General features: G+C 44.4%; 1 protein-coding gene across 2 annotated transcripts in view; it reads left to right on the plus strand.

The window, feature by feature from the left end:
* The first annotated feature begins 7,726 nt into the window (after positions 1-7,726).
* MTSS2 (MTSS I-BAR domain containing 2) overlaps positions 7,727-15,864 on the plus strand; it is a 67,686-nt gene continuing 59,548 nt past the window's right edge. For both annotated transcript variants that reach the window (XM_075576582.1, XM_075576583.1), the window contains exon 1: positions 7,727-8,316. In XM_075576582.1, the coding sequence (XP_075432697.1) occupies positions 8,248-8,316 (69 nt within the window). In that variant the 5' untranslated portion in view covers positions 7,727-8,247. The remainder of the gene's footprint in view (positions 8,317-15,864) is intronic.

A 15,864-nucleotide genomic window follows, 5' to 3' on the forward strand; every position in this document is an offset into this window, starting at 1 on the left:
GTGGTGAGTGGCTTTTAATCTCACCCTCTTGAGGAATATTCTCATAGTGACCGTGGGAAGGATTTCTGTCTATTTACAGATCATTTGAATACAAATATCACGTGTGAGCACATTCACGTGTCTCAGGCAGGTCTGCAACCCTCTGCTTTTCCCCGTCATCTCTTAGCATGCAGTGCTTCGACTGCAGCAAGGGATTCTGGGTAATGACAGGCTTCCTGTTTGAAGCCACTTTACTCTCTCCTTTGAAGGACTCCCAAGACGTCTTGGGAGTATGGAATCGCAGGATAACCTCTTGATTTTGAACTTGATCTATTTGGTCTTCAAAGTTAGGAGGATTCTCTGTAGAAATGGTGCAGCTGATCCTGACGGTGGTCGGCTGTGTAGGCAACGCTCCCCGCAGAAATTGTTTGGTTCGGAAATCATCTTGATCGGACACTTGGATGATCTTCTTGGAGATCAGTGTCCATAGTGCCAATTGAAGCTATCGGAGGAACGCTGACAAATGTTCCCCCTCATCTTGTTTGCGTTGAACTGGGCCATTAAAGCAATAGCATCGTCCTTAGTGCCGTAAGCTTTAGTTAAGGCCAGGATCAGGGCTTGGGCATCGGCCTCCGCATGACACTCACGGTACAACCGAACTATATTGGTGGCTGGGGGCCGCAGGCACGCCACGATCCGCTGCCTCTTTACTGCGTCAGAGCAGGACCATTCTGGCAGCATTTGCACCGCATGGTCCCTCCACTCCTCAAACTCCTCGTGTCGTAGGCCGAGGCGTAGGCCGCACTCCAGAGAAAGCTTTTAGCTTGCGATAGTCGTGGGCTGGTGATGACTGCGCAAGTTTGGCAGCCAGTTGCTGTACTACTTCACCCAACTCCGAGCCTCTGGACGAGCGGCGACTGTTGTGGCCAGACCGGTGGCTGTGAACTGACCTTGGACTAGCGACGTTCTTACTGGGGTAGAAGAGTTCAGCCCCCAAAGGCACCTCGGGGGCCTGTCCGGGACTAAAATCCGCAGCACTTCCAAATGTAACCCCCGGCGGCCCATATACACAAATTCCATAAGCAAGCCTCTCCCTTACGCTTCTGGGGATGCAACAAGATCGGGACATTTTTCCACATATGCTGGGTGTGCCCAATAATTAAAGAGCTCTGGACAGAGATGGTTACACTCAATGACACCCTAGGTTTTTCTCTGACACCCTCACCATGGGAAGCACGCCTGCATAGAAGGCCCCTAAAGACCAATATTAGGCAGAGGAATGTAATCTCTCATATTCTCTCAGCAGCCAGATGTACCATTGTGCAAGCCGGACGATACTGCAAGCCTTTCCGATTATACGTATATGCTCTAAGATGTATGAAAAAAATTGTTAGCATAATGGTGTTTTTGTAACCAAGCTAAATCTACATTCCCCCTACCCGGACCAGGATTTTGTTGTCTGTACCCTGAGATTCCCTTTCCCCCCCACCCTTGTACCCCCCCCCCAAAAAAAATATAAGTAAAAAACTTATGATAGAAAATATGCTATAATATTTAGGTCACGTTGTTATGAAAGCATAGAACAAACTGAACAGTCTGAAAAAAAAATCTGGAAACCAATCTATAAAGATTGAACATTGTCTTTGATGATTATACCCTTGCCCTTCTAATTATGATACTAACAATGTATTTCCGCTGGAGATGAAGAAGATCAAGACGTTGCCGGCGGTTGCTAACACAATATAGAGAATACCTGATTATCTGACGCCACTGCATTTTATTATGTCGATTCATGCTCTCATAATTCTTCACACTTAATAAAGCAAGTTTACCAAATAAAAATGCCTTGATCTGCAGTGATGCTCATATCTTACCTCTGTGCTGATAAGTGCCTCTTAGCAACATGATAACGGTGTGCCTGACGCTGAAATAGTGGGGCGTGTGATTCAAATGGGTACAATTAGCAGGAGGATCACAGGGACAGGAGATCAGCAGGTGTTAGATCCAACACCTGTATATGAAAGGTTTAGGGCTACACGGACTAAGCGATAGTACAGCAGCTTATAACTCGTTCAAACAGATGGGCCTCAAAGAGCCTGCCACATACTGACCATCACCTGGAAACTCTGTGCAGGGACAGGAACGGGACATTGGTCCTGGAATGAAAACAACTACACCCCTCTGGACCCTGACAGGTCGTCCATATTTGTCTCGTTAGATTAAAAGGTCTTCTTCTCCGGGACAAGATGGTGGAACGAGTGAAGTATGATCCAAGAATGTAAAACGTGATGAGGAGGGTGCGTCATTGTGCAGTGCCAACAAGTGGAAAAGGCCAATATTAATATTCTATATATTAACCCCTCCGCTGCCAGAGGGGCCGGCAACGCATTGCTCATTATCTTACATTCATTGTCACCTTACCAATAAGGTTCTCTTGCATGCACCCAGCGCCAGTCCTAACCTTACAGATGTCTACACCCCAGGGTAATGTTCAGTGATGCTCAGCAGAGCTCCTCTCTATATCTAGGTTATAAATTAGTTCAGGGCTGCCGTGCAGCAAGGCATTGCAAGCACCTTCAGCTCAGAAGGGGTCAAAAAGGAGGGGGGCGGGAAGCAATTAATTCTAGGTTAATAAAGGCAAATTAGATTAAATGGAATTATGGAATACAGATCCCTTGCTGGCAGGCTGTGCAGGGAGGGAGATTAATTGAATTTGTTACGGTTTCCAAACTAATAATGCAACACACTCCCATGCTCCTCCTCTTACCGTGCACCCCAAAACTGGAACAGTCTACCGGAGACTAACAGCCGCCACCAGTCTAAGTTCTTTCAAAACTAAAGCAGTCTCACATTTTAATCTGGTCTGTAACTGTCACATGCGCCTGTAATATATATTATCTCTTACTGTGCATGCAATGTCTTGTATATAATGTATAACCCTGCTCACTTATGTAACTGTATTTGTAACCATGTATTTGTCATCTTAACTCTGTGCCCAGGACATACGTGAGAATGAGAGGAAACGCTCAATGTATTACTTCCTGGTAACACATGTTATTAATAAATAAATGCTCTTTCCTAACCTCTCCTGCTCACTCTGTTACTGCAGCTAAACCAGTAATACCAGTGTGACCTCACCAAACTAATATAGGAGCAGTCTGAACTAGTATAGCAAAGGCCCCTGGGCCCTGGCTATCAGACTTCAGGTCTGCCACTGCTCCATTGTATTGGGACCCGTTCAGAGTCCCAGTTCCACATTGGAACATACATTTCATTTGTGATATGATGAAATCACATAGATACGCAACAGTAACAGTATAACATACAAAACTGTAACATATGCTGGGACAATAGGTAGCAAAGTCTCTGCTCCAGGGGGTTTACAGCAGGCTCAGACTGGTCCCTTGGGAAATTCCCAGTGGGCCCTTAAAGTCCAGATTAGCCAAGTCTCCTGGAATGACCAGGAGGCACCGGAAATCTTGGGCAGAATCAGGAAACTGTCAGGAACTCCCATGGCAGCGTGTCTGTGAGTGGGGTGCTACAGGAAGTCAGTCTGGTCTGTGCCTATCAATGTATCTACTGTATGAGCAGTGTTCGACAAACCTATACATCTGCACGCCCCGGGCGAGTGGATTTAACATCGTGGCGAGCTCCTATTGGCCCAAGCAGCACACGTGTGGTACTAGGTGGCGAGTAGATTTTTTTTGTTCGGCGAGTAGATTTTTTGGTGATTTGTCGACCACTGTCTATGAGTGTTTGTATCTATGAGTGCATGCATGTATGGTTGTATGTATCCCCGAGTGCATGTGTAACACCTCATCTTTCTCCTTAGACTGACGTCTATCTACTAAGTTGGGGGCCCATTTATCCCCATTTAATTTGTAAGTTGCCTGTTTATTCTTGCTTCCCAAATGCATAACCTTACATTTATCTGTATTAAACCTCATCTGCCATTTACCTGCCCTAGTTTCCAGTCTCTCCAAGTCCTTCTGGAGAGAAATTACATCCTGCTCTGATTCTACTACCTTACATAATTTAGTATCATCAGCAAAGATGAAGACTTTGCTCTCGATCCCAACCTCAAGGTCATTAATAAACAAGTTAAAAAGCAGGGGTCCCAGTACCGTTCCCTGAGTTACTCCACTCACAACTTTAGCCCAACCTGAACAATTTCAATTTATGACAACTCTCTGTTGTCTGTCCTTCAAGCAGTTTTCAATCCAGGTGCATATATTATTACAGCGTTCAATTTGCTTTATTTTTTACACCAACCTCTTGTGTGGAACCGTATCAAAAGCTTTTGCAAAATCTAAGTAGACCACATCAACTGCATTACCCTGGTCTAAATTCCTACTTACCTCAAAGAAACTAATAAGGTTAGTTTGGCACGACCTATCCTTCATAAATCCATTCTGACTATTACTAAGTGTAGATAGTGGAGCGGAGCGCACGAACAAATAGGAGCAGGAAAGGACCCAAATCAAAAATAAAAAGTACTTTATTGTGTCATGAGACAATCCAACGCGTTTCGAATTTCGAAACGCGTTGGATTGTCTCATGACACAATAAAGTACTTTTTATTTTTAATTTGGGTCCTTTCCTGCTCCTATTTGTTCGTGCGCTCCGCTCCACTATCTACACTCTGCATATCATCTGGAAGCTGCACCACAAGCCAGACTCACCCAGGAACGTGAGTAATCATTGCTACAGGGGAACCTACCGATGAGATTGATTGTGGGGGGCACCATCCTACCCACTACCTGTCTTCAGGAGGGCTGTACCCAACATAGTTAGCTAATTACTACTGCACCGACACACTTTATTCGAGCAAATACCCAGTATGTACCTGGCAGATACCTGGAATGCGCCGCTCCTCACCTCTGACAAGCCCCGTTGTGTTTGCCTTCCCAGCCTGGGTTCATGCCTGGCTGATGGGCGGCTGATCTGTTAAATGATAATGATTAGGATTTAATAGGCTGCAATGCTTCGCGTGTCTACCAGATGGCATAAATTCATGAATTGTAATGCAGTATATATATATATACTGTGCAGTATTGCAGCCAGGGGGAATAAAATGCTTCAATCCCTGCCTGGAAAATACCTCAATGCACTCGGGCAGAAAACAGTCACAAACCTCAATACACCCGGGTATACCCGAATTCGTGGGACTAGCCGAGCTCGAATAAAGTGTGTCGCCAGTGTAAATACGTCATATTCTGCTTATTGATTGCCTTGTGATGTTGGCTCTGGCTTTTATTTCATTGTTGCCTGGCATTTGAGCGCTCTGCTACCTTCATCTATCCTGACTATTACTAATAATTTTGTTTTCCATTAGGTAATCCTGAATATTATCCTGTGCTAAAATTCAAGTAGCTTTCCCACTATTGAAGTAAGGCTTACAGGTCTGTAATTCCCCGGTTGTGATCTACAGTAGCTCCTTTTTTACATATAGGCATCACATCTGCTTTACGCCAACCTTGTGGTACTGATCCTGTGGAAGCGGAGTCCTTGAATATTAAATGTAATGATTTGGCTATTACTGATTTTAGCTGCGTAAGAACTCTTGGAAGTATGCCATCGGGGCCATGTGCCTTATTTACTTTAATTTTATCAAGCCGCCTATGAACTTCTTCCTCAGTTAACCAATTGTTTGTTAATATAGAGGTTGGGGCTTCCTCCTGTGGCACTACTATAGCAATTGATTCTTCCCTAGCAAATAGAGGCAAATAATTTGTTTAAAACCTCTGCTTTTTCCTTATCTCCAATAATCTGCCTGCCCATCTCACACCGAAAGGGTCCTATATTTTCTTTTCTAATTTTTTTGTTATTAAGTTACTTAACAAACTTTTTAGGGTTGATCTTACTTTCTATTGCAATCCTTTTTTCATTTTCTATTTTTGCCAATCTGATTTGCCCTTTTGCAACTTTTGTTACATTCCTAATAATTCTGATACGATGCCTCCGTCCCTTCTGATTTTAAGAATCTAAACGCCTGCCTCTTCTTGTCCATTTCCTCCCCCATCTGTTTATTTAGACACATTGGTGTAGACTTGTTTCTTTTATATTTATTACCCAAGGGTATACACTGATAAGTGTGATTTTCTAAGAATGTTTTAAAGACTGCCCATTTATCTTCCACATTTTTCCAGATCTTGAACCGGTCAGTTCAATACGGGACACCTGGCAACCCTAAATTCTGTGTTTCTGCCCAGGTATAATGATCTGCTAATACCTTCGTTTGTCTTGGAATACATTTCCTGTTTTTTTTTCAACCTCCCAACATAATGTTCTAAATGTGCACTTATCTGAGTGATTTCATAACTTTGTGGCAACTCTCGGTACAGTGCCACGTGGCTACTTATCTGTGAGTTAACAATATTATAAAGCAGCAGTTACTAGCCATACTGTATATTGGTTGTTACTCATAAGAAAGTAACACAACTTCCCATAATACCAACTATTAACAAGGTGTCAAAGTCCTTACACCTACTGTACTCTTTTATGATAACTGTATTTACTTTTCCCAGTTAATTATTCCGAAGTCTAAAAATACCATTAGTGTGGACATTTCCCTTTGGCCTCTGTCTCCTCCTCTTCCCCAGTAACTGAAGACTTACAAGCCACAGGTACCATGAGGTACCACTTAGTAGGAACTTGAGTACCATCATCGTTACTCATGCTACGGGTTGGGAATTCCTGATGGAAAGAACCTAGCCATATAACACTTAATTTTCTACTGTGCTTAAAACGATGCGCATAGGGCAGGAAATCCCTGTAGGCCGCTTGTTTTTCTCTTGCCACTTGGCCAATAAATAAGCACCGCATCACTGTGACGAGACATTCGTCTTCTTTATTGTTGAGACAATGACCAATGACAATGACCCTATAAGTCTCCTTATCCCTGATCATATAAGCAAAACATGCAATAGGAAGCGATGTTGAATATAAACGGGCATTAAACGCCTCTAATATTTTTGTTAGGTTATAACGGGAAACCCAGCAAATGGAAGCCATATTTGGACCTCGCCAATAACTCCGGCCGCTGATCCCCATGTTGACCGGTTGGACCCTGTTGTTCTCGCCCTTTTACCTCTCTCTACTCGTCTTCAACAGGAACGTGAGCGTGCAAATTTCGGCACCGCACAAAGTCAACCTGGCGCTAAGGCTGCGTCCCCGCTGCCGCTGAGCGTGCTGTGCACTCGGCGCTTGCCGCTTCCTGTACTCTTTATGTTGATGTACCCGCTCACGCGGTGCGCACACGCTCTACCAAGCTTGGCGCTTGAGAAAAAAAAGTAATTTTGAGGCGCGCGCAACATGCCCCCCCACCCCCCCCACCACTCCCGCTTGCAAAATAGACAGGACACCCGGCGTGCATGCTTAGAGAGTTGGTGACGTCACCGCTCTCAAGCATGAGCGCGGTCAGCGCCAGCGTGGACGCAGCCTAATGGCCAACCTGTATATTGGGGATATCATTATATGTTTGTTAAGGAGAATGATGTTTATGAACTGTGTATACAGATACTTGATATAATTATAATGTACAATGTACAATGCAACATCATTTTCTAGAGTTGAATGCATTCCTCTCTACAGATTTTGAAATGCAGCTTTGATTTCCCAGTCATCCTCTCTCCCCCCCCCCCCCAATTACATCCACACACAGACAGTCCCTCCCTGCTCCATGTGACAGATCGGTGTCCCTCCCCTTCCCACCTCACCCCCCACCCTCCCTCCCCAGTCTGCTGCCTTCTCTGCAGCACTGCAGCCCCTCACCCTCCGCTGGAAGAGCTGCTGCAGCTCATGTGGGATTTTTCCCCCCACCCTCCTCCCCTCTGTCTTTTCTGGATTATCACTGGGTTTCTCTTCTGGTGCCTTTTCTCCAACCTATTCCCTGCGGTTCTGGTAAATGCCTTTCCCGGGATCCAGGCTGGACCTCAGCCCCCACACCGCCTCCCCTCTGCAGAGATGACTTTGGGACGCTGTGTCTGGCTTTTTTACCCCCCTGGAAATGGGGCATCTGAATGCTGAAACTGACATCAACTAGAAAGGACTCATCAGGGGGTGGGGGGGAATTAACAAGTGGGGGTGGGGGGTGACACCGGTTCACAGGGGAGGAGGGACCCAGCAGTTCTGGATTCTCTGGAATTCAGTCTTTCACCCTGATCTCCCATCTGGATAAAAAACCCCACAAGGGTGGGCACTGGATTTTACCCCCATCTTTCTGGGGGTGCTTTGATTGCTGATAACTTATCTCGGTTTGGGCTCATCATGGAATCGGTGGATAAAGAGTGTGGAGCGCTTGGGGGTCTTTTCCAGGCCATCATCAATGATATGAAGGTAACGGATTACCTTGTATGTTAATATTACCATAGTATGGACATGAGGAGGAGGAGGGGGGGGGGAGAGGGGAGGTCACTTAAATAACACCTCTTCCCCCAACAACAAAAATGTGGTCTTGGGTTATGGTCCATTTGCTGCTTTGCAATAATGCATTCCAAAGTGGGGGTTCAGAGATGATCATTATGAGCTGTCATAGGACACATGTAAGACCCTTGGAATATAAAACTAGAAGGTACCAAAATTGGGGCTCCCATCATATCACTCATACATCTGCAACAGCCTCACTTGTGAGCCTCGCAGCCCTAATACCAGGGGGGGTTTGCATGTTGGTTTTAGATGCTTGTGTCATAGATGCACTTAATGCTGCATTGTATTAGATAGCAGGGGTTTCTATGTAGGGGTTATGAGTCTGCAATAGGAGTAGTGCCTTATTGCATTAAAAACAACGCATTCGATTGTCAGTGAGCGAGAGAAAAATGTCCAATCCTGAGCAGCATCTTATTGATGGATGTTCCCCTATAGGCAGTGCCCAGGGCTGCTCATTTTGGCTGGTGGTGGAATGCCTCTCTGGCCATTTTCTGGGGAGCTGTATGGCTTTGTCACACAGAGGATGGTGATCTGTCATTTCTTTCAGTCTATGCCTTCTTCTGATTTAAAGTCTCTAGCAGACTGGGGGGTGCACTAGAAGAAGAGTGGGGGGGTTGGCAGGCGACGTGATGGGTTTGTGGCTTGGTTTGGTTCATTTGGTATTTCACATCTTGCTGCAACTTGGAGGAGACAGTCTGGAGCTAAAAATGGCTGGGGGTTTGGAAACCTCCACTTAACCACTGCCCTGATGAGCAGAATTGCAGAGAAATAATAACCTTTCCTTCACTAAGCAGATCTCAAGAGCCTGCTAAAGACAACTGCAGGGCTTAACCCCTTCCCTGCTATACAGCTATGTAGAGAATCGCGTACCTCTTTTAGGCAAGAGAAACCTACAGTGCATCAGTTAACCCTTTAAATGCAGAGATCTGCAGAGCATCGCCATAAGTCCCCCGTCCCCCCATGCTAGAGAGCTCAGGGCACCAGTTAACCCTTTCAGTGCCAGAGAGATCTGCAAAGAATCACCATACATTTTTTCCCCCCATGCTAGAAAGCTCAACGCACCAGTCAACCATTTAACCATTTCGCTGCCCAGAGACCTGCAGGGAATAACTTAACCCCTTGTATGCCTCTTAAGGTCACTTTCATAGAGAGGGATAATGCTGCCTATAACCTTATCAGCCACTGACCATTACTTACACTGCCAGAGAAACCAGCAGAGCATCAGGTCCCTGTTAATATGGCTTAACTCCTTCCTTTCCAGAGACATCCGTAGAGAGTCACTCAGTCAATCCGATGCATTAAAATGCTACCTGCTGCTGAAAGAGTGAACCCGTTGTTCTGTGCTCACCGGACCATTGTATTGCTTATGTCTCAATGGGAGAAGCATCCTGCATGTATTACAGCAAAGACATAAAGAATAATAGCATATAAATACACAGATGTATCAGACTTTATTTCCCGTGTTAACGCACAAAATAACATGTTATCTCCTTAAACATTGTTTTCAATAGCACTGTTGTAAAATGAACGTTAACGCAACACATTGCATCTATAAGGAGAGAGCACATGAGACAGACTTTAGGGTGCCAAGACCGCCCCCCCCCCCCAATCTATACGGTCATGTAAGGGGATCATCTTTTGTGATCTGATAATTACAGCAATAAGGCACCCAGGAAATGAGTTACCATTAGGAAATACCACCATGAGATTCCACGCGCCGACTGAAGGAACAGTCGTGGGGATTTAACCGCTGGTCACGGGCCCCCCTCCGAAATCTGGGTCCAGGCTAATAATCTATTCGCAGCTTGATTCTATTTTCAGCCCTTTAAAATTCACGCCCACCACAGACACTCACACGCAACACCCCCTTTTCTCTGGTGAAAAGTCACAACTGCAGCTGTGTGTCTTGGGCACATCCGCAGAAAAACCAAACTCGGCGCTGAGCCCTCCTAGTGGGGGAGGGGGGGTACACTGGACATTAAAAAGAATCAACCCATTCCTTGATGCTGTAATAATAGAACATTTTGGGGGGGTGGGGGTGGGGAGGGTAAGGGCCCCTGATGTCTGTGCTGAGTGAGGAGGTGAGAAGTATATCCCAGATAGCGTTGAGATGAAAGGTACAGGTCTGCGTCCCTGCTGTGTTCCCGAGGGCAGCACCCATACATTATTTGTAGGAAGGAAGTGATGAGGATGAGGATGTGGATGAGGACGCCTTGCAATGTGATGCTGGCGGCTCTCTGTGACAGATTATATTAGTGGTGACATGGACATGTGTCCCTGCTTTGTAGATATTTTGTATGGCTCTGCTGCAATATATATAGCACAGTTTAGTCTTTCAAAAAGAGCAACCAATATACATTTTGATTTATGTACTTGATGCTCAGGGAGTTACGAGAACATCGTAGAGTTACGAGAACATCGTAGCAGCATTTTTAGATAGATGCCTCACCAGGTCTGTGATTTTGGGGCCTACACCTTTCCCCGCCTGGAATCGAAATGAACAGCCTGCCTATCTATACAGCATAAGCACCCGTATATATGTGCAAGGTAGCACAGACGTGTGCAGTAGAGACTTGCGTGCACGGGGAATGGTTCCGCAGAAGCAGCGCTAAAGGTTGAGCTCGCTGGACAGACAGTACGTCCTTTTTTTCAACCTAATGGTACCGCGTTACCATGTAACGGGACAGTCGATAGATTAGGGGATGGCGGTTCCATTGGTGCCACCGCACTGAGCACCGCGATTACCGGGCCTCTGTAACTCTCTTACCTACGCCATCGCTTCCTGCGTGGTCCCTCATCATGGAGCCGCAACGTCAAATGGCGTCGTGTTGCCATGACAACGGGACGCCACGTGATGTTCTGACGCTGTGCGGCGCTATGATGATGTAGTAAAGGATTCGGTAAGAGGCCCCAAACACGTCTGCACCAAGCCCCGCAATATTCCCAGCCGGCCTTGATTAGGATTGGTGTTGTGGTTAAGGCACAGGTCCAAAACCCAACATTACTACTTTGCAAATCACTTGATTCATGTTAATTACATTGCACGCGCTTTGGGGAGATATGGTGTATTCTTCTATGTTACACAAGATTAAATCCTTGTTATTATCCAACCAGCCACATCTATTTATTTATTCATAACTAGGATAAATATGTCCACATCAGGGAACTGGTACACAGCCGAATGGCCCAAATTCGTCTCAAATCCCAGTGTCGGCTCCTTGTGACCTTGGGTTGAGTCACTTTATCTCCCTGTGCCTCAGGTAGAAATTAGATCGTAAATTCTTTGTGGCGGGGACACACTGTTTCTGCAACATTCTTTGTACAGAGCTGGGTACATTGTCATACAATATATATATATATAGACACACAGGTATAACCGCATCAAAAAACCTCAGAGAGTCACTACTGATCAAAAGCCAAAAATACGCCAAAATGAAGGCAGATGGCGGTGCTATGGGAAAAATTAATATAAACACACAAAAAAGACAGAAATCCCAATGAAAAGCACTCAGATCACGAAAAATATAATTTAAATGCAAAAGGGTTTATTAATCATTGATTGGTTGATTAATAAACCCTTTTGCATTTAAATTATATTTTTCGTGATCTGAGTGCTTTTCATTGGGATTTCTGTCTGTTTTGTGTGTTTATATATATATATATATATATATATATATATATATATATATATTTATATTATTATTACAGCATGAATACACACTTAGTGTGGGTTTGTGGCAACTAACGTTCGTTTTGAGAGAAAATTGTTAATACAAGTTCTACCATCCTGTGTGGATGGTGCAATTGTCTCTAAAGAAGATACCCGAGCATCCTAATGCTTAGTCTATAAACAGTTATCCAATAAAGATTTCATCATCATTCAACCACTGCTGGCGATCTCTGTAATCCCAATCATTTAACACTCGGTGCAAGATTCCCAAGGCTTTTAATTCCCCGGAGAGTCACAGTGAATGCAGTGGGATCGTGTTTATGACTTTCTGCTGGAGCTCTTGCAGCTGAATCATTCTCTTGGCTTGTCTGCGTCTTGGCTCTCACGTATCAGTGGGGAGAGCCAGAGTCCATGCTTGAGCCCAGCTTGAACTGTCAATCTTGTGTGTCAAGATATATTCCTTCTACACACCTGGGGGGCTATTTATCCCGATCAGGGGCCAAGATTTCCTATTTAATCTTTTAGCGTCTCTCTGACATGTAAGGCCGCGTTTATAGTGGGCGCGCGCCGTCACTGCCTCTATAAACGCCGCCTTAGAAACTGCTTCATCTCTATTCAGCTGATAGGTTAATACCAACTGGTAAAACAACCATATAATCGCCGCGCTTCTCCGTATAAGGAGCATGCAGCTGGCGAAGGGGTTGGCCATACAAATGTGCAAAAACAGAAAGTGAATCCCTGCGCTTCTCCCTATATATATTTATTCCCCAAAGGGAGAAGCGCAGGGATTCACTTTCTGTTTAATACCAACTGGTACCTGACAAGAGTTCTGATACTGAAAAAAAAAGGGGGAGTGATATAATGGAAACCCACAACGTGATGAATGTCATTATACGCATGCGTGTCGCCACGAACGCCTCCCTAACTTCGGTACAGAAATACTCTGAATTAGTGCTAAACGGCATGGGTTCAAAATAACTCTGCATCAGTTTAATGCCAAAAAACTGCATTTTTGGATAATGGTTGATTGAGACTTCAATGTTCCAACTTCCAAGCACCTTATTCTGAACAGTTTGCAGTGAGGGCTCCTCTAGTCCTTTGCCTGTCCCATTTGGCAGCGGAAGGCTGTATCAACAAGTCCTTGATGACATTTATAAGGGACAAAGACACCTGTTTACCGGACAAGTGAAAGCAGCTGATGTTTAGGTCGGCGCGCCAACCTCGGCTTATTCAATAGGGCTCTTCGTTAGTTTGTTTCTGAGTTTCCTTAGTTGCTTGTCACTTTGCTATCCCCGAGGTGTCTCATTATTGCAGCCATAACACCATCCCTCTGGCACTGACGGGGTTACAAGTATTTGTTACTGAGTGCACTTTCTAATAGAACGCCACCATCCCCCTACCCACCTGAGAATGTACATACTGTACAACATCAATAATGCAGGTTATGCCATACTGTACCTCCAGCAAGCTCAAAGCTTCTTCTACATGGACCAGAGACTTAAGAACAATATTCAGTTGCTCCAATAAGTATCCCAGTGACCCAAACTGCCGACTCCCAATACCACTTACCCACCGCAAACACCGTCACCGAAAACTATAACTATTTCCTGTTCGTTATTACAGGCATACCCCGCATTAACGTACGCAATGGGACCGGAGCATGTATGTAAAGCGAAGTGAAAGTGAAGTTTTTCCCAATTATCGATGCATGTACTGTATGGCAATCGTCATATACGTGCAGAACTGATGTAAATAACGCATTTGTAACAGGCTCTATAGTCTCCCCGCTTGCGCACAGCTTCGGTACAGGTAGGGAGCCGGTATTGCTGTTCAGGACGTGCTGACAGGCGCATGCGTGAGCTGCCATTTGCCTATTGGGCGATATGTACTTACTCGCGAGTGTACTTAAAGTGAGTGTACTTAAACCGGGATATGCCTGTAATGCATACAATCTACATTGAGTGATGCTCAGTGAGTTTTATGTTCCACTTTCTTTAAAAAGATAAGCCCTGGTGGTGGCTGAAAATATATAGATACTTAAGATTACTGTGCAATGCAACGGGGCCTTGTTGGCATGGTGGTGCTTTAATAAATCCCCCCAAAGAAACACGACCCCTCACTGATTCCTAACCTCCATATACAGTATGCTGTAGCTATTGACATTGCAGTAACACTGAACTCCGCATCCAGACTCTTCCAGCTAGATACTATGTTACTATGAAATATCCCCATGGGCAGAAGCAAATCCCTGCAGAGACAACAAGCAGTATGCGGGCGTCCGTCGTGTGATTGGAAGGACGGGACCCAGGCTCCTCCTTTCTATCTGGGTGTTACTATGTCACCCTGTGGTGCGGTGAGCAGACTGCCGTCTGCCTCTCGGTTACTATGTGGGTGCTACTATGTTAAGAGGATGATTGAATTGGACGCCTTTTGGTGCTAACCCCCTTCACCACTCTAGTCCTGGAAGGATTGGAAATAATATGTAGGATCCCACACAGTATGATGGAGATGTCTGTGCGTCTCGTTTACAAATCGTATTGCACCCAGAACCGCGTGGGGTAAATGGATGCTATGAGGGGTCCTTTAGCCAAACAGATGTTGAGTAAATTCCCGTTATGCTGCTAGCTCTTTTGAAATGCAAAGCGTTAAAGGCGTATCCCACCCCATCGATGTTAACAAATATTAAAATGTACGTATGTATATCTTTTTTATATAGCGCCATCCATGTACATAGCGCTTTAGAGCAGTAACACACGTGAATAAGCACTTTGTATTATATTGTATGTCTTTATTTATATAGCACCATTAATGTACATACCGCTGCACAGTAGTAATACACGTGGTAATCAAATAAATAACAGATAATATAAATAATACATTAAGGGGAGAAGTGCTTCAGACATAAAAGTAACATTTAGGAAAAGGAGTCCCTGCTCCGAGGAGCTTACAGTCTAATTGGTAGGTAGGGAGAACGTAAAGAGACAGTAGGAGGGAAATATATAAATATATATATATATATATATATATATATATATATATATATATATAAAAAGACATTAGGAAAAGGAGTCCCTGTCCCGAAGAGCTTACAATCTAACATGCATAGTAGTTAGCCTTTTAAAGCAGGAATCCAACTTGACATTGATCTAACAGTGATATCCTAATCAAAGATCACAATTCTAAGGTGACAAATATTTTGGCAACATGCACAGAATGTGCCTAGTGTTTAGCCAAGTATAGCAAAATATCCTGACATTGGCTAATCTTTCAAATATTCATTTAAGATAAAAAAAGTTAAAAAAAAGATAAACATTTTTAAGACTGTGCCAATGTCAAATAAAAGATCTTACAGACACAATCTCACATCTGATGCAGCTTTATTCCCCACGCAAACCTTTTCTCTCTCCACAATTCCAAACTAATTAATATTTCTCTTTTTAATTGGTTTCTGTGACAAATCTAGGTCTCCAGTTTAATCTTTCTCTAGGACCCAGTTTCTGTGCTCAATATCAACTACATTATGCAGTGTGAGAGTGGAAGAGCGTGATTAGCATCTATACAGCTCCCAGAAATCTATTCTTCCATGGAACAGCACAAATTGCTGGGTACCAAGTCTCCTCAGTGTGTGTGTGTGTGTGTCTGTGTGCGCGCGTGCATGCGTTTGTGTGTGTGTGTTCCACTGATACCTCATTTGTTGACTTTTTTCACTACTTTAAAAATTCTTGTTCTTATTGATTGGGTGACCAGATGTCCCGGTTTAGCCGGGACAGTCTCGATTTCTAGGGCTC

This window comes from Ascaphus truei, chromosome 19, assembly GCF_040206685.1.
Source record: "Ascaphus truei isolate aAscTru1 chromosome 19, aAscTru1.hap1, whole genome shotgun sequence".
Lineage (NCBI taxonomy): Eukaryota > Metazoa > Chordata > Amphibia > Anura > Ascaphidae > Ascaphus > Ascaphus truei.